Source organism: Caretta caretta, chromosome 2 (assembly GCF_965140235.1).
Source record: "Caretta caretta isolate rCarCar2 chromosome 2, rCarCar1.hap1, whole genome shotgun sequence".
Classification (NCBI taxonomy): domain Eukaryota; kingdom Metazoa; phylum Chordata; order Testudines; family Cheloniidae; genus Caretta; species Caretta caretta.
In genome coordinates, this window is record NC_134207.1 from 76,183,854 (window position 1) to 76,209,703 (window position 25,850).

At 42.5% G+C, this 25,850-nt stretch overlaps 1 protein-coding gene across 1 annotated transcript in view; it reads left to right on the forward strand.

The window, feature by feature from the left end:
- CCDC178 (coiled-coil domain containing 178) overlaps positions 1–25,850 on the forward strand; it is a 364,864-nt gene that overhangs the window by 96,740 nt on the left and 242,274 nt on the right. The window contains 3 exon segments of the mRNA XM_048840566.2: positions 917–1,100; positions 15,622–15,684; positions 19,143–19,304. Coding sequence (XP_048696523.2) covers positions 917–1,100; positions 15,622–15,684; positions 19,143–19,304 — 409 coding nt within the window.

Below are 25,850 nucleotides of genomic sequence, written 5' to 3' on the forward strand. Positions count from 1 at the left end.
CTAGGGGTATGGTCGCTTCTGGAGTGAGTCAGAAGTTTGTAGATTTAAACATGCAGAGCTACAGTATGTTCCTCTATAGGGTATATACAGTATCTTTCTTAGATGATAAAAGATTGACATTTTGGTTCAGCTGATGCTGCCTTTGGTTGCTCAGTGGAAGGTTCCTCATTAATCCCACTTTTCTGTTAAGAGACAGTTAAAAAGTTTTAAGTTATACCAATGTAGACCATATTTCATTAGTCAAAGGAAAATAAAATGTTTACATATCCATCCTATTTCTTTGATTTGATTGGTTCTGGTCTGCGCCAGTGGGTCTGATTTAGTCTAACTAATAGTATTTCAGGTTCACTTTAACTAAACTTGTTCCTTGTTAATGTTTTTTCTTGTACACTGTCACCCAAGTATTGCTGAAGGAGGGAAAGCCACAGGGAACTGGATCCATCAGCTGTATGACTGCTTTGCGTCAATGGATTGGTGCTAAGTAGCCTGTGTGCGGCCCAAGATCTGGTCCATTATCATGAGGAAGCTGAATTAAGATTGTGTGGGCAGTCTTAACTTTGGCATTTGCTGACTTGAGTACTTTATTATGCAACTTTCTTTTAATGCAGTTTTTTGCTTATCTATATTATAGGGGTAGATTGTATTGCTTTCTGGATATCTGTTGTATAAATATATGACTTCCTGAAATCAATAGACTATCAGGGCATATTTTGCAGCAAAATGGAAGTATGCATTTGAAAGATGTACCTGGTATATTCAGCATCAACTAAGTGGTTAATAAAATACTGACTTTAGTTTGTAAGTAAGATTTTAAATGTTTTACTTATTCAACAGTGATTTTTTTCTTTTAATTTTCTAGTTTTGCAAGCATGTATCTCTTTTAAGATAATTTCAAGGTTTTGTTTTATTTTAACAGTTCAAGAAAAAAAATAGCATATCAGTCAGAACTGCAGATTATATGCAAAAACACCCGTAAGATTGAAGAGCAAATAAGAAAAGTGAATAAAGAGCTATATAATATTGAAATTGCTTATGGTGAAGGAAAAATAAAACTGGAGGAATTAGAAGAAAAAATCATTCGAGAAAAAATCCGGTACAAGGTTGTATATGACATTATTTTATTTAAATGTATTTTTTTAAATGTGGAAAAATTGGATAGAAGAGAATGCTATTTGTAACAGATTCCTGATTTAATTAATTTCTTCAGATGTGGCCGTGTTATAGGCAGAGTTGGCAGCAATTCCTATAGTAAAGTTTGACTAACACTTTTCATTCAAGACCATTTTTTCAGTTGCTTATAACTTTTCAGACTTTAACTTTATGGGCTGCAATGTTCCATGCCAGGCGGCTGCCTGAGTCTGGAGTTTTTTGCAACGTTTCAGCAAGGGTGGTACATCTGTTACCAGGAATGAGGTTAGGGAAAAATTCCATTGTTTTGCCAATGTTAAAATAATACAGCAATTTCATTGAGAAATTCTAGAACCTCCATCCTTTGGAATAGAGATTTGACATTTACAAGGAGATTGCTCTGGCCTTTTGCTGTTCCTGTGAAAATCCACCCACATTTGGCTGAATTACAAGCCACTGAAAATTGCCATTTGCACATTTTTTGGAGGCTGACAGTAAAAGCAGACCACCGCAGAGCTCAGTGCGAATAACAAGGGGCATGTTCTACTCCTGCAGAACTCACTCTGCACTCTAGCATGGGGCAGTATAGGGTGCTTCAGAGCTGGAGCACCCATGGAGAAAAATTATCATGTGCTCAGCACCCACCAGCAACCAAGCTCCCCCCGCAACTCCTCTCCTCCACTGGCGGCCCACTGATCACTCCTCCCCCTCTCCCAGTGCCTTCCGAGTCCCACCCACCACTCACAGCCATTTCGCAGTGTGCAGGTTGGCTCTGGGAGGGAGGGGGAAGAGCGGAACGAGGTGTGCTCGGGAGAGGGGGCGGGAAGAGGTGGGGAGGGTGGAGCACCCCCTCGGGTAGAGGGGAAGTCGGTGCCTATGTGGGGCAGAGTGGAGGCTGCTGTGGCACCAGGCACAGAACTGAGAGCAGTGAAACTCTTATGTTTTCAGTGCTCTGCTGGCACCTAGGCAACATAAAGGACATTGATGTAGCCTGACTGGAATGCAGACAGATGAGTAGCAAAATGGGAGGGAGAGACAAATACAGACTGTCACAAGATTACAAAGCTAGGTGTGGGGATAGGAACAGAAGGGGAACAAGACAGGATGCTTGGTGGGGAAGGGACAGAAACAGAAGGGGAAAAGGTGTAATAGGGAAAGAACATGGTGGACAGAGACAGATGGATACAAGGGCAGAAAACGTCAGGCTGGAGGGGACAGGAGCAGAAGGGTCTAACTACTAGAACACACTTCTGTCCAGAACTCAGAGCAGAATTCAGGATTCCTGAGTTTCAACAGTTATGTTGCCAGCATATATTATTGAAACATGCTGGAAAGGTTGTCTCTCATCCCCCTTTTAGTGATTGGTCCACAGAGAGGATACCATAGGTCCATACCTATGTCTACACCCTTCCTCAAGGTGATCTTCACAAACAGGGTTTCAAGTACTATCTTTCTGCCAATGACTCCCAAATCTATGTCTCCACTTCTGAATTGTCCTCCCTCTATTCAACCCTGTATTTCAGTGTGACTGTGTAACCATCTTCTCCTGGATATTTTACCGTTCATTAAAATTTAACATAGTTACAGCTGAATTCCTCAGTTTTCATCTCATCTATTTCTAACCCCCCCCCCCCTTTTTCTGTCACTATTGACATTACTATCCTTGTCACACAGGCACACAACTAGGTTTCATTTTGACTCATCACTCTTGCCATACATATGCAAACTGTTCCAAATCTTGCTGCTGCTTCTTCCATAATATTTTTAAGATCCTCTCTTTTCTCTATGACGTAGCTAAAACTTTTACTCTTGTTCTTTTTGTTGTTTTTATATGTACATACTAGATATTAAATGTATTGCCAGACAGTGCTCAGAAACAGATAATGTCCTTTCTCAACTGCAGTGACTGAAGTAACCATTAAGGATAAGTTCTTCATGTATTATTATAGCTACTCACCTGTGACTAGTGTAAGATGCAATTAGTACTTGTCCCGCCTAATCTTTTTTTTTTTCAGTTTATCATGTACAGAGGTATCATTATATTTCCTGAATTAGGACAATATCCACTTTCTTAAGAAATGAGAGAAGATTCTTACATTTTATGGAATGAACAATGTCCTTAATAGTGCATGTACAGAATATTAAAGAATGCAGAAGCGCTGAGTTGTGAGGATGTACTTTGCTTAATGTTTTGTTCTGAAGAAATTTGTGACTAAATAGTCTTTTCTGCATTTAATGTAACTTCCTAGGATATCCTCTGCCAATAAATTATTGGTATTCTGGCTGTTGTCAGATGAGTAATTAAATGAAACTTCCAAATTTAACAATATTCTTAAACAAATTAAAACCATATACAATATCCTGCTGAGGAAAAAGTAAGTAGACTGATAGTTAAATTGCCACAAGTAAATAGAGAACAAAGGTGCAGTTATTTAAAATTATCACAAAGCAAATATTCTCAACTATACAATAATACTCTTATTCCCAGCTGATTTAAAACGATAAAATAACAGATAGCACTCTCCCTCCCCCCAGTACTCTTCTATTTCTAGGAAAGCTGATAAAGCTCTATAAAACTTGCTTATTGTATTTAACATTAAATGTAATCTTTGCAAAATCTGAATTATGTCATTTGAACCTTGTGAATTGGTTGTCATTAATTAGTAAGGGAAGGTGTGCCCTTGACAAAGAGTTGGAACTTGAATTTATCTTTGTTTAAAAGTCTTAAGCACTTATCCTGCAAAGACTCATCAATATGCTTTTCTTTGTTCACTGTCAGTTGAACTCAGAGAAATCATAGTGCATAATGTTAAACAAGTGTGTAAATCTTTTGCAGGGTCAGTGCCTTAGTAAGTTAGAAGAGTCAGTAGTTTGGAATATGAGGACCCCGAGAAACGAAAATGATATTGAGAGTGTTCAGGGTTCCCTTTATATAAAAAGGATATAAATGGTATTGCGGATAGGTCCCTTAAGTTAGTACATACCCTGGCCTGTATTTAACATGTAGACAGCTCTCAGGCAGGAACAATCAAGAGTAGATATTTATATGTATGTATGTAAAATTATATTTCCAGTTACCAGACCATTGTATACCATTATAACTGCATGCTATGGGATGCCATGAACTCCATTTAGGCTCCTTACCAGAGAAGGAAAAAGGAGCTTCCTGAAATGCTGTTCATGAAGGGTTGAAAACTAGTGAAGTGCTCACTGAGAGCAATATGTGATATTTTGGAGGCTAGCCTTTGAACTTTGGCCATGGTATAGCCTTAAGAAGATATTTATGAGTAAGGTCCTCTGACCTCACTCCTGAGTCACAAAATAACATCAAAGACCTTCCTTTCAAAGGCGTTAGCTTTTTACTGCCAAGACTGATGATACTTTGGAAAAGATTAAAACCACTAAGTTTATTACTCAATCCTTAGGGCTCACTCAGTCCATGTCCTCTTCAGGAAGGAGAAAGTCATGTCCAGCATTTTACCTTAAAGGCAGAAGGGCTTCTCTGAAGAAAGATGCTGCCTGAGAGACAGTGCCAGAGAGTCTTCCTTAATTAAGCCAGATTCTGGTGAAAGATCTCAATTAAGAAGCAGAATTCCACACCATTAGTTTGCTTGGTATATGGCATCACTCCAAGTAGCAGTTTTGAAAGGAGAGTTGAGAACTGCACACTATTGACACTATCCTTTGGATCTTGTCTCTCCTCTTACAGTGCCTGATGCAGAGCTACCTGTGATTGTTGGGTATTAGACACTGTCTATGACAGTTATTCCATCCAATTTTTTACCAGCCCACCTCACTTTCCTTCCTCTCCTCCCTGCCTCTTCAGGGACCAATCTCATTAGAAAGTCCTATTTGAGGAAATCAGTTCTCTCCTACAATAGATAGCCAAAAAGGAGGTTTCACAAGAACACTGGAGAAAGAACACTATTTTAGCTATTTCCTGATCCCCCAAGAAGAGGGGTGGGCAAACTTTTTGGCCCAAGGGCCACATCTGAGTATGGAAATTGTATGTTGGGCCATGATTGCTCACGAAATTGGGGCTGAGGTGCGGAAGGGGGTGAGGGCTCTGGCTGGGAGTGTGAGCTCTGGGGTTGGGCCAGAAATGAGGCGTTTAGGGTGCAGGAGATGGCTCTGGGCTGGGGTAGGGAGGGTGGGGTGCAGGAGGGGGGTGAGGACTCCACCTGGGGGTGTGGGCTCTGGGGTGAGGCTGGTAATGAGGGGTTTGGGGTGTAGGAGGGTGCTCTGGGCTGGGACCAAGGGGTTCAGAGGGTGGGAGGGGCATCAGGGCTGGGGCATGGGATTGGGGCACGGGGGCAGGGTGAGGGCTCCGGCTGGGGGTGCAGGCTCTGGGGTGGGGCTGGGGATGAGGGGTTTGGGGTGCAGGAGGGTGCTCCGGGTTGGGACTGAGGGGTTTGAAGGGCGGGATGGGTCTCGGGGCAGGGGATTGGGGCAGGGGTGGTGGTGAAGGCTCTGGGCGGCACTTTCCTCAAGCGACTCCCAGAAGCAGCAGCATGTCCTCCCTCCAGCTGCTATGCGGAGGTGTGGCCAAGCGGCTTTGCTGCACGCTGCCCCATCCATAGATGCCACCCCTGCCACTCCCATTGGCTGCAGTTCCTTAGAGCGGGGTGCTTAGGGTTGGGGCAGCGTGCGGAGTGGAGCCCCCTGGCTGCCCCTACATGAAGGAGCCAGAGGAGGGACATGCTGCTGTTTCCGGGAGCAGCCCCCACCCCTGCTCCCCGGCTGGAGTGCAGGAGCGGGGCAAGCCCCACACCTCGCTCCCTAGTGGGAGCTCAAGGGCCGGATTAAAACAGCTGGCGGGCCGGATGCGGTTTGCCCACCCCAGCCCAAGAAGAATGGCAGTCTGAGACCAATCCTGGCCTTCAAAAACCTCAACAAATTAATGGAAACTTTAAAGTTCAGGGTGCTCACATTAGAGGATTTCATTTCCCTACATCCATATGGCAATCAAAACTGCCCACGACAGGTACCTCAGTTTCTGTGTGGAGATAAAACATTACCAGTTTTAAGTCCTTCCATTCAGCTTGTCCACAGCACCTTACAGTCTTGGTGATAGCTGTAAGTCTCAGACTCTAGGGCATATTCTTTACCTGTACCTGGATGACTGGCTCATTCAGGCTAGGGTGACCATATTTCCCAAAGAGAAAAGGGGACACCTGCAGCCACTTGTCCAAGCCTCCCCCGCACCCCGCTGTTGCCAGTTGCTTGACCCCTGCGGGGGCCCACATGCTGGAATGCTGCCCCCCGCCCCAGTCCTGCCTCCCCCCTTCAGGGGGCTGGCATCTTCCTCGCCCGCTACACACCGCATCCCACTTTTTTGACAAAAGTGGGTATTTGTCCTGTTTTGCTCTTGCCAGCTGATCAAGTAAGCAAAAGCAAATGAGACAAATGCCTACTTTTGGAGAAAAGGTCAGGACAGGGCTTAAAAAAGGGACTGTCACGGCCAAAACGGGACATATGGTCACCCTAATTCAGGCCAGTTCTCTGGATCATCCGTTTTCTGTGATTCACTTCATGTGCAACCTCCTACAGTCTCTGGCACTGCTAATTAACTGGCAGAAATCTTCTGTAAGATCTATATTATAGAATCATAGGACGGAAGGAACCTCGAGAGGTTATCTAGTCCAGTCCCCTGCACTCATGGCAGGACTAAGTATTATCTACAGCATTCCTGACAGGTGTTTGTCTAACCTGCTCATCACTGGAGATTCCACAACTTCCCTAGACAATTTATTCCCCTACTTAACCAGCCTGACAGGAATTTTTTCCTAATGTCCAACCTAAACCTCCCTTGCTGCAATTTAAGACCATTGTTTCTTGTCCTATCCTCAGAGGTTAAGAAGAACAATTTTCTTCCTCCTCCCTGTAACAATATTTTACGTACTTGAAAACTGTTATCATGTCCCCTCTCAGTCTTCTCTTTTCCAGACTAAACAAACCCAATTTTTTCAATCTTCCCTCATAGGTCATGTTTTCTAGACCCTAAATCATTTTTGTTGCTCTTCTCTGGATTTTCTCCGATGTGTGCACATCTTTCCTGAAATGTGGCACCCAGAACTGGACGCAATACTTCAGTTGAGGCCTAATCAGTGCGGAGTAGCGTGGAAGAATTACTTCTTGTGTCTTGCTTACAACAGTCCTGCTAATACATCCCAGAGTGATGTTTGCTTTTTTTGCAACAGTGTTACACTGTTGACTCATATTTAGCTTGTGGTGCACTATGACCCTCCAGATTCCTTTCCACAGTACTCCTTCCTAGGCAGTCATTTCCCATTTTGTATGTGTGCAACTGATTGTTCCTTCCTAAGTGGAATACTTTGCATCTGTCCTTATTGCATTATATCCTATTTACTTCAGACCATTTCTCCAGTTTGTCCAGATCATTTTGAATTATAATCCTCTCCTCCAAAGCACTTGCAACCCCTCCCAGCTTGGTATCGTCTGCAAACTTTATAAGTGTACGCTCTATGCTATTATCTAAATCACTGGTGAAGATATTGAATGGAACCAGACCCAAAACTGATCCCTGAGGGACCACACTCGTTATGCCCTTCCAGCATAACTGTAAACCACTGATAACTACTACTCTCTTTGAATGGTTATGTAGGATCACTTTTATCTGAGCAGTTCTAAACTGCTTTCCAGCCAAGGTGTTTCTCCCAGAGGAGATATTCCAAAAGATGTGAGATTTCCTGATAACCCACAATAAAAAAAATAGTAAAAACCATGCAGTTTTTCTTAAACTGATGTCCATATTGACCTTTATCACATCTTTCGCTTTGATTGTGAATGAGACCCTTATAACAATGGGTAGTGTCTGATGGTGTACCTAACATCGACTGTCTACAAAGAAAGATAACTGTATCTCCCCAGCAACCCATCAGAGGGAGAACAGAGACAAAATTTGCTCTTCCTTCCCCTACTGTTACCAGCATCACAATGCCTTCTATTTGGACTGGTGTATACACTGTCAGGACGTCAGAGTACATGCCTTGCTCCTGATAGTCCAGACTCCATATTGGTATATTGGAGTTCAGGGTAAGTGTGGTGTGCCTTCAAGGCCTTCCACCTTCTTTGCAATAGGGTAGGTGCTCACAGAGAATACTGCAACTATGTTCTACATCAACAAGTAAGGTGGAATACGCTTCCAGATCTTAGTAATAGAAGCAAGAAAACTGGCTCTGGTGCATTCCTTATCACATCCACCCAGTAGTCACACACCTAGCAGGGGAGGCGAATGTAAAAGCGGATTTACTCAGCAGAAAGTTTCAGGTTCAACAGAAAGGTCCCTGAAATAAACCATAACCGTGGCACTTTTTCACAAGTGTGACCAACCACTAATTGACGTTTTTGCCTTAAGACAGTATACAAAGTGTCACTTGTATTATGCTAGGGGAATCCTCCATTGGGTGGATCTGCTGGGTTTGTCTGTTTTGTGTTGGGGGACCAGAATAAAGCCATCTTTATGGGCTAGAGAATTGGATCCCTTTGTCCATATGCTTATTGTGTCTTAAGTAACATTTAATGCATTAGATTGTTGGGCTAGCATATTTTAAAAAATAAAGTTATTGCATTATATAATCTTTGAAGTACATAGCACCATTGAATTCCTGATTATTAATAGCCATACTCTGTTGGTCTTGTTTTTACATTGGATTGTAATGGACCCTGACTCTCAAAAAGTAATAGTTTGGTGAAAGAGACTCTACCAGTGAATTAAGACTTTGTAGCTGTGTCTGTCTATTTACACACACATTAAAATGATTTCTTCTTATATATTTTTGATAGTCGTGCAATTTTTGTATAGTTAGAAATACAATCAAGTAATGAATATAATATTTTAAATTCTGTATGCAGAATATTAAAAAAGTTGAGAACTATATTTTAGTTCTGTGTTTTGCCATTATTATTAACAAATATAAGGAAAGATGTGCATATTAATCTCTTGTAAAAGGAAATGGGCAAGATATGTATGCATTTATTACTGATATTTATCAACCTCAAATGCAAGTTCTCACACATCCATAAATTTACCAGAAATGATTGTTATATACTTTTCCTATTGAAACTTCATTTACAACATAATTGTCAAGATAAAGCAATTACAGGTAATTTACTAAAAAATTATGTCAGTTAATAGCATTTTCTCTTTAAAAATGTATCTTAACATAAAAAATAATACATTAAAAACACTAATGCATGATGCAGAGTTAAGTTTTTGTGTTTTGATGAAATATGTATTATTTATACTTGATAACTTTAAAAAAAAGTTTTAAAAATTACGTCAAAAATAGGTTGCAAAGACAAGTCCTTGAAAATTAGGAAATACCAATTTTTTAGCTACCCAGGCAATCTTAATTTTTGCTGCTGTGTGTGTGCAGTCTGCATGTTGAATAATGCGGGATCCTGTGTGGGGGAAAAAAAAAGAGTATGAAATCACACAATTGAAGACTGTATGTTACTACATGTGCATAAGGGAACAGGAGTAAGATTGCATAGGCAATTATAAATCTGGCATTTCCTAATTTTCAAGTGCTTATCTTTGCAACTGAAAGAACTTTCTTTTCATGTATTTTTATATGTAATTTTCTAAAAAAATTTAAAATGAAAATGGTGAAAACAAATTCTGTTGTGTCCACCTGCAGCAACTCTCCCTTGATACATCTTCAGCATAGTTTAAACACTGAACCTCCAGTGCCATAGCACAGACTCTGTCCACTTGAACTACAGGACTAACTACGTTATTTGGTAGTAGGAGAAATCTGTTCTCTCAAAAGTGGAGATGGGCCACTGACGCTATGTGCTGTGTCTACTGAGCTGTTGGGCGACGCCCGTCTGGCTCTCTCTCTTACCCTTGGGAGGTGGGGGAGTTTCTGCCCCATGTGGCTCCCTGATCCCCCTCAGTTCCTTCTGACCACCCTGGAGTCTGAGCTCTGTGTGATTGTAGTTTCACAACCTCGTATTTTGACTTAGCCTAGTTTATTGTATAGTGTTAGTTAGCAGTTAGATAGTATTAGTTGATAATTAGTGTTCCCCAGTGATGCCCCCACCAGGATTTAAACACTGTGTTTTGTGTAACCGGGCGATCCCCAGTAGTGATCCCCCACACATGGCGCTTGCTTTGTCGCAGTGAGGCCCACCTTAAAGAGTGCTGTTTGATTTGTAAGTCATTTAAAAAGTGGATTCAAGTGGCACGGCACCTTCACCTCAAACAGCACCTGCTTGAACAGGCCAGATGGCCTGATCCAGTCCCGAGGCCCTCCTTAGGCTGAAGATCACCCTCGGGCACTGCTGCCTCTCATTCCCGGGTAGGTGCCTTGCCGAAGAGGCGGAGGAGCCATTCTCCTTCATCGGTACTGAGGAAGAGGTCTGATAAGACCAGTCAGGACCGCTCCAGGTCACGCTCCAGGTGACTCCTCTGCCTCCCCTAGGAAAAATGTGTAATGGTGTGGCTACCTCTGACCCTTCCCCGGTACTGAGTGGGAATGGCAGGAACCCTTTACCACTGACTCTGGTTTTGGTCTTTGGATGTCTGTTGTGTCCTGTACTGACAAGGAAGATGCCAGTACCAACTGTGTCCGTGTCGTTGGCATACCAGGCAACAGCAGGCCTCCTCTGCCTTTTGGTCCCAGGCTCACTGTAGGTCCAGGACTTTCCCAGGGCTGCACCACATATGACCCCTGTGATGGAGCGAGCCTCTGAACTGCTGGGTCTGTTGGCACTGCATTCAGATGCTCCCCTTCCCGGGGTGGAGATGGAGCCGGTATCAAAATTGGTGTGGAGGATTTTGGCACCAGGGTCCTCTTTGGCTGTGATGGGTTTGCTCTACTCACTTCTGGATGGCGCCCCTCCTGGAGGTTCTGGGGATTGGCTCAGCCAGGCTGATGCCCCTTCTAGCAGTTACATACATCAGTTTGTCTTCCACAGACACACTCTCCCTCCTCCCTTCTCGCAGGCAGTGCCTGCAGACTTCTCCCTGCCGCCCCCTCTGCTTCCAGTTTCCTGTCCTTTGTAGAAGCCCCACCTGTCCTTCACAGGTGAGCTTCTCTCCGATTAGCTGCCTCCATCCTAAAGCTCCTCTGTTTGCAGCCTAGTTAGTTGATTGGGCCCATCTGGCCTAATTCTACTCTTGCACCCCATCACATTGGAACATCCCATCAGGTCGGCACAGCCACATTCAATTCTGAAAGTGTTCTTACCAACTTTCATGTCAGTGAATTCAGGCACTGCAGTACCACTGTTTCCACCAGGACTGATGCTCCCCGTGGTGTGGAGTGCAACAGCAGCGCGCGCAGCATTCCTTTATGCAGCTTTTCCCCCCTGAAACAAATGGACTACCCTATAAAGCGGGTTAGATCCTACAAGAGGAAGCAATTGGGCTCATAGGTGGTCCAGTTCACCATCTTGCACCACCTTCAGATGCGGCTTAGGATGATTTACTATCCTGCCCTGCATTTTCTGGACAGGTTGGTTTGCCTCCCTCCACCAGTTCTACATTTCTTACACTGGTGGGAATCCCCATGCAATGTATGCCTTCTCTGAGCAAGTCAGTGGTTACCAGCGCTTTCCTTCTGGGTTGGAGGGCACATCTGGATTCGTTGAGGGTACAGAGCCTGTGGTTGAAACAGGAAGCCTCACTCCATATCAGTGTGTTGGAACTTTGGGCCATCCATAATGCAAGTTGTGCCTTCTCAGACTGCATCCGTATCAGATACGCAGTGGTTCACATACTCACTGACAATACCACTGTGATGTACTATGTGAACAAGCAAGGAGGGGCACATTCCAGGTTACTCTGCCTGTAGGCAATCAACCCATGGCAATTTTGCATCGAAGAAGACATCACTCTAGTAGCAGTCTATTTGCTGGGGATGCAAAATTGTCTTGCAGACCATCTCAGCAGGGTTTTCTCTCGGACCCATGAATGGTTCGTGAAGAAGAGCTTCTCTGGATCGTCTATGCAATGTGAGCCATCTCTACAGTCAACCTGTTTGTGATGAGGGAAAACAGGAAATGTCAACTATTCTGCCCTCAAGGGAGCCTCAGTCCAGGCTCCCTCCCTGACGTCTTCCACTGCTGCTGACAGACAGCTCCTCTGTATGCCGTCCCCCCCCCCCCGCCATTCCGATCATTCCAGAGGTCATCTTCAAGCTCAAGGTGGATTGAGCCAAGGTCATCCTCATTGCTCCAGTGTGGCCAAGACAGTGCTCAATAGTAGGAAGTTCTCCACTAGGATGGCATACTTAGTGAAGTGGAAGTGATTCTCAGTTTGGTCCTTGACCCATGTGACCCAACCGACAGTGGCTTCCATCCAGGACATCTTGGAGTACCTGTTACATCTTCAGAAATTGGGCCTTGCACTCAGTTCGCTGAGAGTGCATTTGGCAGAGATATCAGCATTCCATCCCCTCGTTCAAAGGAAATCGTTTTTTTTCCAGTGCCATGGTGACAAGATTTCCGAAGGGTACTGTCCACTTACATCCTCTAATCCGAGAACTGGTTCCTTTTGTGAGACCTAAACACAAGCGGCTCTAATAGGCCCTCCATTCAAGCCCCTTGTGTCCTGTCTGCTGCCCCTCCTTTCTCAGAAAATCATGTTCCTGATAGCCATTACTTTGGCCCCGAACGATATGTGAGTTGCAGGCCCTCATAGATGAGCTGCCCTACGCTCAGTTCTCCAAGGATAAGGTAACACTGCGACCATACCAAAAAATTTTATCCCTGGGGTTTTCTCCGTCTCATCTGAATCAGGCAGTGTATTTACCTGTGTTTTTCCCTAAGGCTTACTCTTCCCCAGAAGAACAGCACCTTCTTACTGTGGATGTCAAGCAATGTCTAGCTTTTTATCTAGGCAGGACTAAACTGTCTTGTGTTTTGCCTTGCCGGTTCGTGTCATATGTGGACTGCATGAAGGGGCAAGCGGTCTCTGCACAGACCATCTCTAGATGGATAACATCCTGAGTCAAGGCTGCATATGAGGTGCCTTCAGCTGCACCTCCTCAGTGCATATGGACTCTCTTCTTGACAGCGCAAGCAACATCAATAGCATTCCTCGATGACATTTCCATACTGGACATCTGCAGGGCAGCCACGTGGTCGTCCATACATATGTTTACAGACCACTATGCTATTAGTGCATCCAGAATGGATGCAGGCCTCGGAAGGATGGTCCTGCGATCCTTATTTGAGTAGACTCCAGGCCCTGCCTCCACATTGGGATACTGCTTGTGAGTCACTAAGTGGAATACTCATCTGAATCTACTCGAAGAAGAAACAGTTACTTACTGTAACTGTGGTTCTTTGAGATGTGATACAGACATATATTCCATGACACACCCTCCTTCCCCTCTGTATCGGAGTCTCCTCTCATCGGCTTTCAGTCCGCAGGAACTGAAGGAGGGTCAGGGTGGCACTGTCTCATGTAGCCAGGGAAGGGGCCACAGCCACAAGGCCTGAGTACCATCCCTCTATGGGTACTGCTAGGCAAAATTTTCTGGCTCCAGTGCTCTGGTTGTGCACACCCCTAAGTGGAATACATGTCTGCATCACATCTTGAAGAACCACAGTTGCAGTAAGTAACAGTTTCTTTCTGTCCCAGTGAAGTGTTATACATTCCAGTTTGTTCAGTGTCCTGTATAATAAGTATGCTAGTGGTCTCAGTCCATATCCTGGTGTCCAACTGTTTGTGTCACCAAACTATTATCGTGGTTGCCACAAATTGATAATCTTAACAAAGATGTTGAATCAACCCAAGGATGGAATTACACTTTCATTGTCCAGAACAGGGTTGATTGAGGTTGTGTGCCTTCCATAAGTACAGTGTGAGCAATAGCAAGTAAAGAACTTGATAAGTAAGGAATTTCAGTCTCTAGTACACTTTTCACAAGCACTAAATTAACTTGAAAGTGTAAGTTACAGAAAGAAAACAAAAGCCTATATTCTGGTTAAACTACCTGAGATTTTAATTATATCAAGTTATGTTAATCTGCTTTATGTTACAAATCCTAAACTAAAGATATACAATGCATAAATCCCAATCTTGGGATATAGGCCCCTATTGTAGTGGAAGAGCAGATGAGGAGCCTCAAACGAGAGAGTGCTGGAACAAAGTTCAGATTTGCATACGATTTGTAAACAAGGTAACTTCTGTGGAAAACAATGGAATGCAGGGAAGGCACTGATATATAAAATTACTCATTTGCCATTCATGATCCCTATAGGTAACATATGTTATACCAATAAAATAAAAACCAGCAGGATCCTATTAAAGGGGAAAAGGCAAAATACCACATCTATTGTGAATACAGAAAGAATCATCGTAAGCAGTTAGTTATAGCTATATCATTCCATTCAATCTCATATTTATTCATGCATTCATTCTCACACACACACACAGGTTCTGCAAGGTTGTTACCATAGTTACCAGCCTTAGAGTTGCTCATGCCAAGCCACTGGCCAGGTGGCCTGGACATGAGGAGGGAGCAGGGCTTTGTCAGATGCACATCTGATGCTCCTGGAAGTTGGTTTGCAGAATCAGACCCCAAAGTTCTCACTTTCTATAGTCCATTTTTATAGGAATTTCTTCCTATGCCAGTCTATGGGAATTGCTTCATCAAGCTGTTGCTGAATCATTCAGCAGATAGCACATTCCTGACGGCTCCGTGCTGCTAGATGTTATCTTGTTCTTTGGTTCTCCCATTCTTGAGGCTGTTGGGTGGATTCCAGTCTGCCCTCCAGGGGTCCTCTGGTTATTTCCACTTGATGCCTTCTTCAGCCGATGGACACTGGATTCTTAGGCTGGCACCTCCCTGATCATTCAGTTATTATCCACACCAAGCATCCATCCACATACATACTCTATCTCTGTTTTAATCACAATTGTTAACACAACAAAAGGGCGGGGAGTCTCTGGGTGCTGTTTCTGTTGTTACAGAGTATTGCTTTGAGTCTCTGTCTGTGTGAATTGCTTTGAGAACAGACTCTGTCTTAGAATGTACTAACGCAATTAGCAGCTGGCAAGTTTCACACATAGAGGGAGAGAAACAGTACCAAAAACCAAGAGACCTCTTAATTAGTAATACCCTGGAATTTAAACTATGGGGAATCAAACTCATTTGTGATTCTAATACAGAACTTCTTTAATCCAACACATATAGGTATTGAGTATACTTAATGATTGCTATTTATAAAAGGTAATTGAACTTACACCTTAGAAAATTCTGTTGCCTTTCTTGTAATTTCTGCTTCATTCGTTTACTTCCTGTGTCTGAATCCATATTGTCATAGTGCCAAAATAGTAATTTCCTTTCTCTTTATTCATTATTCATTTTATTATACAGTAGATAGGACACAGTTTGAAAGCTGTTTGTCTTTATAATAATGTCAGTATTAAATCGTCATTGCAATTGTTATTTAATTTGCTTTTGTTATACATTATATTGTGGTTGTTAATTTTTTAAATTTTTTTGTTTTAAGAATTTGGAAGAGAACATAAAAAAATTAATTCGAGAGGAAAGAGGAACATGGCAACTGACTCAGGTAAACAAGATATTAACATATTTATTTCATGTATAAACTCCTTTTACATATATTTTTGTTTTAACATTGTACATTTTTCTGTAATAAAACACTTTTTTTAACCAACCTGGATTGCAGACAAATAGTTCTCTCCCTAGCTATTGACATATGCTCTTTGGAAAACTGGCAGTATCTGATTATGGATAAACAGTTGGAATTAAAATAATGATATCTAATTTTGGAAACTACTGTGAATTTCTGACTCTTTTTTTTAAAGGCATGGTTATCTTTGTCATAAACCTAACAGGTATTGGTTTGCTTTGCAATAATGATTTTCTTCCTTTTTAGCTTGCTTGTCTAAACCAAAGAGCAGTGGCTTTAGTGATAAAAGTTCCCCATCAGTAAAGAATTGGACTCCTGACATGAATTTCCAATATTTGAATTACCCATTCTCTAGATGTCTTCATTAGGACTAGGAACAGCTTAAATACTTCATCTCCTTTAATGTAATACTTTGTTTACAATGTGGTAGCCATGTTGGCCCCAGGATATGTAAGAGATAAGGAAGATGATGTAATATCTATTATTGGACCAGCTTCTGTTGATGAGCTTGGCAAGGTTGTGGGATTGTTTGAAAGCCAGAAGAGGGGGGTTGAGAAAAATTTCTTTCAGGATGTCAAATATGTTTGATGATACCCCATATGGGTTCCAGTTTGGGGTGGTAAGTGACAACTAGAGATGTGCTGTCAGTGATTTTTTTTTTCTGTGTTGAAGCAGCTTTTCTTGCGGTATTTGGGTGACCCTTTCCATGATGTAATCTAGTTGTCTGGTGGAATGTCCTTGTATAGTGACAGCTGTTTTAAGTATGTCTAGGAATCTATGCCTGACTATCTTTTAAGTGCAAATTCTATGCTAATATACTTTTTGTGTGTCTGGGGTGGTTGCTGGATCTGTGGATGAAAGTGTGGTCATCTGAGGGTTTCTTTCATACAGTAATTTGTAGGATTGCACTGCTGAAGCTAATCGTGATGTCCAGGAAGTTGATGTTGGTGTGGCAGTGTTCTAGAGAGAGTTTGATGGAGGAGTGATGGTTGTTGAAGTTGTGGTGGAAATCTATGAGGGAGTTTAAGTTGTCTGTCCAGAGGATAAAAATACCCTTGATGTATCTCAGGTATAATGTTGGTCTCATGGTGCAGTTATCCAGTAATTTTTCCTTGAGGTGGCCCATGAAAAGTTTGGCTATCCTAGTACTCATGGCTGTTACCATGCTATGGACAAAGTGTTTATTGTTAAATGTGAAATCGTTGTGGTTGAGGATGAAATGGATGCATCTGGCATTGTGTTTTGAGTGGATTTCTGAGCATTTTACATTATCTTGTAGGTATTTGAGGCAGCCAGCGATGCCATCGTGGTGAAGGATGTTGGTGTATAGGGAGGTGACAACCATGATGACAAGGATGGTGTCATGAGGGAGGTTGTTAAAGTTGCAGAGTTTCTGGAAGAAGTTTGTAGTGTCTTGGAAGAAGCTGGCCCTTTGTGTGGTGAGTAGTTTGAGCATGGTTTCTGTGAGTCTTGATATTCCTTCAATAAGATTGCATCTGCCTGGGTTCCCTTGTTTGTGTGTCTTGGGAAGCATGTAGAAGGTCCCTAGGATGGGGTTTTGGGGGTGAGTTTGTAGAGGGTGATTTTTTTTTCTAGTTGTCTGAGGAAGGATTTGATGGTATTTTAAAATTCCTGTGTGAATTGTGGTGTGTGGTGGTTTTTTTAGTTCTTTGTAGTAGTGGTGTCAGAGAGTGGTCTGTTGGCTTTGTTGACATAGTCATAACAATTAAAGACTACGATAGTGCCCACATTGTCTGCTGGTTTGATCACTATCTAGTGGTTGGATTTCAGGGTCTGTATTGCCGTCCTCTTAGTGGTAGAGATTGTGGTGGATATAATGTTCATTGAGCATTTTACAGTTGATTTTTTCCTGAAGCAGTCAATGTAATGATCTAGTCTATGGTTTCGTCCTCTGCACAATGTCCAGTCAGATAATACTTTTTTCTTATGGCTGTCCATGGGGAGGTGATAGTTGTGGGTGGTGTTTTCTTTTCTGTGAGGTGAAATTGATGGAGGAATTCTTCTAGTTCTCTACATGATCGTATGTTACCAGGTTCTGTGGAGGGGCAGAATTTCAGTCCCTTGGAGAGTACAGATGCTTCATTTTTGGTTAAGAGTAGTCTTGATAGGTTAATGATTTTGGGGTATCACGTAGTGTTCATGTGCTGGGTCATGGTGTGTTGGTTTCTCCAAGAGATGGTGTTCTGTTGGTTGTGCAGTTACTGTAGTTGGTTTCACTTTTTGTGTGTGTTTGATGGTTGGCATCAGGTATTTTAGATAGTTGTTTTGGGTTTGCTGCATGAACTCCAGGTAGGCTTCCTGATATTTTTTCTTCCAGTGTGTGGGAACATGTGATGACTTCTTGTTGGAGGTGGTCTCTTCTGAAGCATATATGGTGCAGATGGTTCCTCAGTTTTTCTGGAGTCCTTTTCCAGAGCTGCTCTGCATATTTGGAGTCGTAAGTAGTGGCCAGAAAGGTATAGAGGTGCCCCAATAACAACTACATGGGTGAAACTAGACAATCACTACGATTGTCTGGTTTGAAGGAACTCACACAGGGAAAAATGATGAAAGGCAAAAACACCATATCACCCATTTGCAAACACTTTTCACAAGGTGATCATTCCATATCTGATCTTTCAATACTCAACCTCAAAGGAAACCTGCACAACACTTTCAAAAAGCGAGCTTGGGAACTTAAATTCATAATGCTGCTAGACACCAAAAATCAGCGTGACTGAACAGAGAGGCTGGTTTCATGCCTCACTACAACAATTTGTAACACACCTGCATGCTAACCCACTTCAACCCCCTTTTTCAGAATAATCTAACCTTTATTGCCCCCTCCATTTCAGGTGGCTTCCTACAACAGGCATTGCCACTTATGCTTAGCAATCTGTCTCAATGTGTGTTTAGCTCAGACACTGATTTCTTTCTCCAGACCTGAAGAAGAGATCTTTGTAGTTCAAAAACTTGTACCTTCTACTCACTAAAGTTGGTCCAATAACAGTTATTAAATTACCTGCCTTATCTGTTTAATATAATACTGACATTTTGTATTTTTTTTCCTGTTCAGTCCCTTCAATGTGTTTGTCAATTCTACTGGCTACTCTGCCTTCCTTATTTCATGCAGTGTTGATGACATATTCTGGCTCAGTGGCTAACTTGCTCTCATTCTGTAGATATTCCTAATATCACTGAGCTGTATTTGTTAACTCCTGATTTTGTATATACACATATAATTAATTTGTGGTTCTGTTCATAGCATTTCGTTAAGGATATGAATGACCTTTCAAATTTGGAATTTTTAAAATAGATTGTTCTTCTTTTGCTTCTGATTTCAATAAGCAAAAATTAGTTTTATGTCTTTTTAACAGGCCAGGATTAAAGCAATGTATAATGAGCTAGAGCAAAAGAAAAAAGATAGCATCAAGACAAAAGAAGAAACTATGAAAAGGATAGCAGACATTGAGGGACCAGTAGCTGAACTAGAAGCACAATTTATTGAATATAAAAATATACGTAAAGAAAATATTGAGGTAATTTTTCTTAATTTACTTTTCCAGACAATAATTTAGAATGCAGTTTAAAACACTTGTGGTTAGTTTTGGTGTGTTTACTAATAAACTTACTGGTATTATTGGAAAAAATCAAGGAAAATCAGAGTTAAGGATAAAATTCAATTCTTATGTTTTGTAATTATGCCTTGGGATAATAGTTCATATACCTCACTCAGTGACTGTATATACTGTAACATACAACAGTTAAGAATTCTTAACTTTCAATTCACATGCCATAATTGGTAACCCTTCTTCATCTCTCAACTTTTATGTTGTCTATTTTAGTTATTACAAAAGCAAAGAACATATAGCACCGGCTTAGTATGTTTCCTGTACATTTCTGCTTAGCTGTAAGTTCCAGACCTGGACAGAAGGCAACCAGCCTTTCATCTGCTGCTAGCTTGGGATTCTCTCCTCTTTTCAGCCTTATGGAAAGAGCAATTGAACAAGAAATCCCTCTCTCCAGGGAGATCTACCTTGGGTGTGAGGGGAGAGAAAGGGGGAGATTTGTGCCAGGGGTAAACCTCTTACAGGACCTTAACTCCAGGTCCCCAACCCCACTTGTCCTGTTTTTTTTTATATAGGTCACCCTTCTCCGGGCTCTATTTTCCTTGCCAGTTATTTGTCTTTTGGAAGGGTCTTTCTCATATTCCCAATCTGGTGCCCTTTATCTCACTCCCGTCTTATCATCCTTGGAGGGGAGATTGACTAGCCAACCTGCTTCCCCTTCATCAGCTGTTCAGTGGTGTCTGGCTACTTTCCATATATCGGAAGGTGCAATGTCAGTGAGATGGGACATTTCTCTCTTTCTGCCCTACAGGAAAATTGTCAGAAAAGCAAACTGCTTCTGTGTCCAGAAATTCTAACAAGAAGGGTGCGTTGGCCTGCACATGCTCAGTAGATTTTCCTGTGCTCCTGACTGAGGGTGTAAGAGACCATGCAAGCAGATGTGTCTCCAGTTCCTTCTTACTGCCACGTTGCCTGAGTCAGAATCCCTGTGTTCACAGATCTTTCCATTTTTTTCTCTCTTGACAGAGCCTGTTAATAGATTTGTAAATAGTTTTTATACATCATAGCTTTTATATTAGTATATTTAGAGTTTTATAGTATAGATAGTATAACTTGTTTTTCCCCCATCCAGAGGACTCGCTCCTCACTAGAGTGGCTATACTGAGTATGCTTAATCAGTGCAAATTGGAAACAATAGGGCAGACGATCCCCAAAACATCACCAAGCAATTCTTCTTCGAGTGCTGTTCCTGTGGGTGCTCCACTTCAGGTGTCGGTGCATCCTGGTGCCGTTGATTGGAGATTTTCGGTAGCAGTGTCTCGTCGGGGTGTGTGTGTGTGTGCACTAGCAGTCTCGCGGCATTGCTGGTGCCTCATCTGGTAGGTGCACACTCATGCTTGCAAGGATAGGTCCCTATCCAGGACTGTCCACAAGAAATGCAATCTCTCCCCGAGCCATTGAGAGCAGGTGAGCCTTCATGTATAAAGCCTAAGGGACTGGCACTGCTGAAGACGCTAAGGCTGAAGGGTAGATTTGAGCAAGAAGAAAGATCTATCAGTTCTGTCGGTGACTCTGGCTCCAAAACACAAGAACTGTCATCTGCTGGTTCCATCTAGGAGTGTGGGTCTGGACTCATCACCAGCACCGGCTCACTTATCCAAGGACCGCACTACCTCCCAAAACATGCCAGAACCATTGGTATTGACAGTTGGAACCCCCGGACACTGGGATTTATAGACACCTATACAACATTGGAGAATATCTTTCTCCTTTATCTGTAGCCTCCCATCCTCTCTGGTCTGGCCTTCTTGAGGGACGTTTCTACACCAGAGTGTGTACTACTACTTCGGTGTCTCAAGAACCATCTCATCTCCAACTGTCAGGTAGGAGTGCTCCGGTACTGATGGCCCCACCGTTGGAAGGGGAGCAGTTTTCAGATTTGGATGAGTCAGACTTTCTAGCTGCTTCTCTAGCTTCTCAGAGACAGCCAAGCCCTGACAGGCAGTTGAGGAGATCTGAGCGCTACCCGTCTAAATATGATTTCCCCAGGGACCTCTGGGATCCGATGCCAGGAAGTCTCTCTCAAATGGCTGACCCCTCTTTCTTGCCTTATTGTGACCAACAGGATCCTTATGGCAGACAACTGGAATCCGCCCAGGAATCTTACCACATTTCTCCTTCCTGGCTCCCACTGGATCCGTCGGAGTATGAGGAAGAGGACATTGATCTGGACTAGCAGATCAGGAATCTCATTCTTATTTCCAGACAAAGCAGTCACTCCTTCCTCTCCACAAGATGATCATAGGCAGTGCTAGGAACTGCTGTAGAGGATTGCCAATGATTTCCAGATACTGCTGGAGGAGGTCCAGGACCAAAAATACCACTGTCTCCTGGATGTTTTGCAACCTGCAGGCCCAAGTAAGGTGGTGGTGGTTCCAGTTACTGAGGCCATCATAGAGCCGTCTACACTGGTCAGGCAGTGGTGCTATAAGGAGGGCTTTTGAGACCACTGGGAAGCATTCATGGACAGAGGACTGTTCTCGTGGAATGGACTCCACCTGAGTAGGGAGGGCAATAGACTTCTGGGATGGAGGTTGGCACAACTTATTAAAAGAACTTTAAATTAGGAACTCAAGGGAGATGGTATGGAGATGCTCATGTAATCTCCATGCATGATTCTAGCATTGACTGGGAGGAAAATCAAGTAAGAAAGGATACAGCAATGGAAAAGGGAGCAGCAGTGTATAGGAGAATGGACATTAAGAGGGAGGATAGTGCATATATCTATTAAGCAAATAATCAGGTAGCTGATACTGGCAGTTGAATGACTGTACTCAAGTGTGTGAGGAATCTGGGCAAAGCTACGGAGAAACTACTGAGATGTCTGTATATCTATGCAAGAAGCCTGGGTAACAAAATGGAGGATCTAGAACTACTGGTGCAGGAAGTGAAATCAGATATTACAGTGATAACAGAAACGTGGTGGAACAGTAGTCATGACTGGAATACAGGCATTGAAGGGAATGTGCTGTTCAGGAAAGACAGAAAATAAAGGTAAAAATGGTGGAGTAGCATTGTATATTAATGATAATCATAGAATATCAGGGTTGGAAGGGACCTCAGGAGGTCATCTAGTCCAACCCCCTGCTCAAAGCAGGACCTAATCCCCAAGTAAATCATCCCAGCCAGGGCTTTGTCAAGCCTGACCTTAAAAACCTCTAAGGAAGGAGATTCCACCACCTCCCTAGGTAACGCATTCCAGTGCTTCACCACCCTCCTACTCAAAAAGTTTTTCCTAATATCCAACCCAAACCTCCCCCACTGCAACTTGAGACCATTACTCCTTGTTCGGTCATCTGGTACCACTGAGAAAAGTCTAGATCCATCCTCTTTGGAATCCCCTTTCAGGTAGTTGAAAGCAGCTATCAAATCCCCCCTCGTTCTCTTCTGAAGACTAAACAATCCCAGTTCCCTCAGCCTCTCCTCATAAATCATGTGCTCCAGCCCCCTAAACATTTTTGTTGCCCTCCGCTGGACGTTTTCCAATTTTTTCACATCCTCCTTGTGTGGGGTCCAAAATTGGACACAGTACTCCAGATGAGGCCTCACCGATGCCGAATAGAGGGGAATGATCACGTCCCTCATCTGCTGGCAATGCTCCTACTTATACAGCCCAAAATGCCGTTAGCTTTCTTGGCAACAAGGGGCAACAAGGATATGAGTCAGCATATCCTTGTTGCCAAGAAAGCTAACCACAGCTTCTCATCCACTGTAACCACTACGTCCTTTTCTGCAGAACTGCTGCCTAGCCGCTCGGTCCCTAGTCTGTAGCAGTGCATGGGATTCTTCTGTCCTGCTGCACTTGTCCTTGTTGAACATCATCAGATTTCTTTTGGCCCAATCCTCTAATTTGTCTAGGTCCCTCTGTATCCTATCCCTACCCTCCAGTGTATCTACCACTCCTCCTAGTTTAGTGTCATCTGAAAACTTGTTGAGGGTGCAATCCACGCCATCCTCTAGATCATTAATGAAGATATTGAACAAAACTGGCCCGAGGACCGACCCTTGGGGCACTCTGCTTGATACTAGCTGCCAACTAGACATGGAGCCATTGATCACTACCCGTTGAGCCTGATGATCTAGCCAGCTTTCTATCCACCATATAGTCCACTCATTCAGCCCATACTTCTTTAACTTGCTGGCAAGAATACTGTGGGAGACCGTATCAAAAGCTTTGCTAAAGTCAAGGAATAAGACTGTAAAGAAATGAGAAGTGATGGAATGGATAAGACAGTGTCTGTTTGGGCCAAAATAACTTTGGGGAATAAAGCTACTAGAGGTTCCCCTGGGAAACTGCTTGCAGTATGCTACAGACCCCCAGGCTCCAGGATAGAGACCTCTTCAATGTTTTTAATGAAATAAATATTACTTAGAATTGTTGTGATTATGGGAGACTTTAACTTCACAGATATAGATTGGAGTACAAGTGCTACTAATAATAGTAGGGCCCAGATTTTCCTGGATGTGATAGCTGACATTTATTCACCAAATAGTTGCTGAATCAATAAGAGGTGACTCCATTTTAGATTTGGTATTGGTGAATATTGAGGACCTCATAGAAGAACTGGTTGTAGGGGACAATATGGAATTGAGTGATCATGAAGTAATTCAGTTTAAATTAAATGGAAGGATAAACAAAAATAGATCTGCAATTAGGGTCTTTAATTTCAAAAGGGCAAAATTTAAAAAAATAAGGAAATTAGTTAGGAAAGTGGACTGGACTGAAGAACTCAACGATTTGAATATGGAGGAGTCTTAGTTTCTGCAACTTTTGATTTAAATTAATTCTGTCTGAAGCCTGCATCCCAAGTAAGAAAATAAAAATTTGTAGGGAACGGTTGCAGACCAAGCTGGATGAGCAGGCTTCTCAAACAGGTGATTAAGAGAAAGCAGAAAGCCTACAAGGAATGGAAGATGGGATGGATCAGCAAGGAAAGCTACTTCTTGGAGGTTGGAAAATGTAGGGATAAAGTGAGAATTGCTAAAAGCCAAGCAGAATTGGACCTTGCAAAAGAGATTAAAACCAATACTAAAAAGTTCCTATAGCCATATAAGTAAAAAGAAAAGAAGAAGTGGGACCACTGAGGATGGGGTGGAGATTAAAGATAATCTAGGCATGGCCCAACACCTAAACATACACTTTGCCTCAGTTTTTAATAAGGCTAATGAAAATCGTAGGGGTAGTGGCAGGACTGCTAATGGGAACGAGGATATGGGAATGAAAATTACCACATCTGAGGTGGAAGTCAAACTCTAACAGCTTAATGGGACCAAACTGGGGGGGTGCAGATAGGCTATCTCCAAGAATATTCAAGGAAGTGGCACATGAAATTGCAAGCCCAATAGCAAGGATTTTTAATAAATCTGTATCCTATGACTGGAGAATTGCTAGTATAGTTCCCATTTTCAAGAAAGGGGAAAAAAGTGATCCGGGAGACTACAGGCCTGTTAGTTTTACCTCAGTTGTATGCAAGGTCTTGGAACAAGTTTTGAAAGATAAAGTACTTAAGGAAATACAAGTAAATGGTACTTGGGATAAAATATAACATGGTTTTACAAAAGGTAAATTGTGCCAGACCCAACCTGATCATCATCTTTGAGAAGATAACTGATTTTTGTAGCCAAAGGAAATGTAGATTTCAGTAAGACATTTGTTACAGTTTCACATGGGAAATTATTAGTTAAACTGAAGAAGATGGGGATTAATATGAGAATTGAAAGGTGGACAAAGAACTGGTTAAAGGGGAGACTACAACAGGTCATATTGAAAAGTGAACTTTCAGGCTGGAGGGAGGTTACTAGTGGAGATCCTCAGGAATCGATCTTGGGACCAATCATATTTAACATTTTTATTAATGACCTTGGCAAAAAAAAGTGGGAGTGTGCTAATAAAATTTGCAGATGACACACAGTTGGGGGTTGCTGCCAGTGCAGAGGAGGACCGGAATATCATACAAGAAGATCTGGACGACCTTGAAAACTTGAGTAATAGAAATGGGATAAAATTTAATAATACAAAGTGCAAGGTCATGCCCTTGGGGACTAACAAGAATTTTTGCAATAAGCTGTGGACATATCAGTTGGAAGTGACAGTGGAGGAGAAAGACCTGAGTGTATTGGTTGATTACATGGTGACTATGAGCCTCCAATGTGATATGGCCGTGAAAAAGGCTAATGCAGTCCTAGGTATTTCCAGTGGAGACAGGAAAGTGTTAATGCCATTATACAATGCAATGATGAGACCTCATCTGGAATACTGTGTGCAGTTCTGATCTCCCATGTTTAAGAAAGATGAATTCAAACTGGAACAGGTGCAGAGAAGGACTACTAGGATGATCTGAGGAATTAAAAACCTGCCTTATGAAAGGAGATTGAAAGAGCTAGGCTTGTTTAGCTAACCAAATGAAGGCTGAGGAGATATATGTTTGCTCTCTATAAATACATCAGAAGGATAAA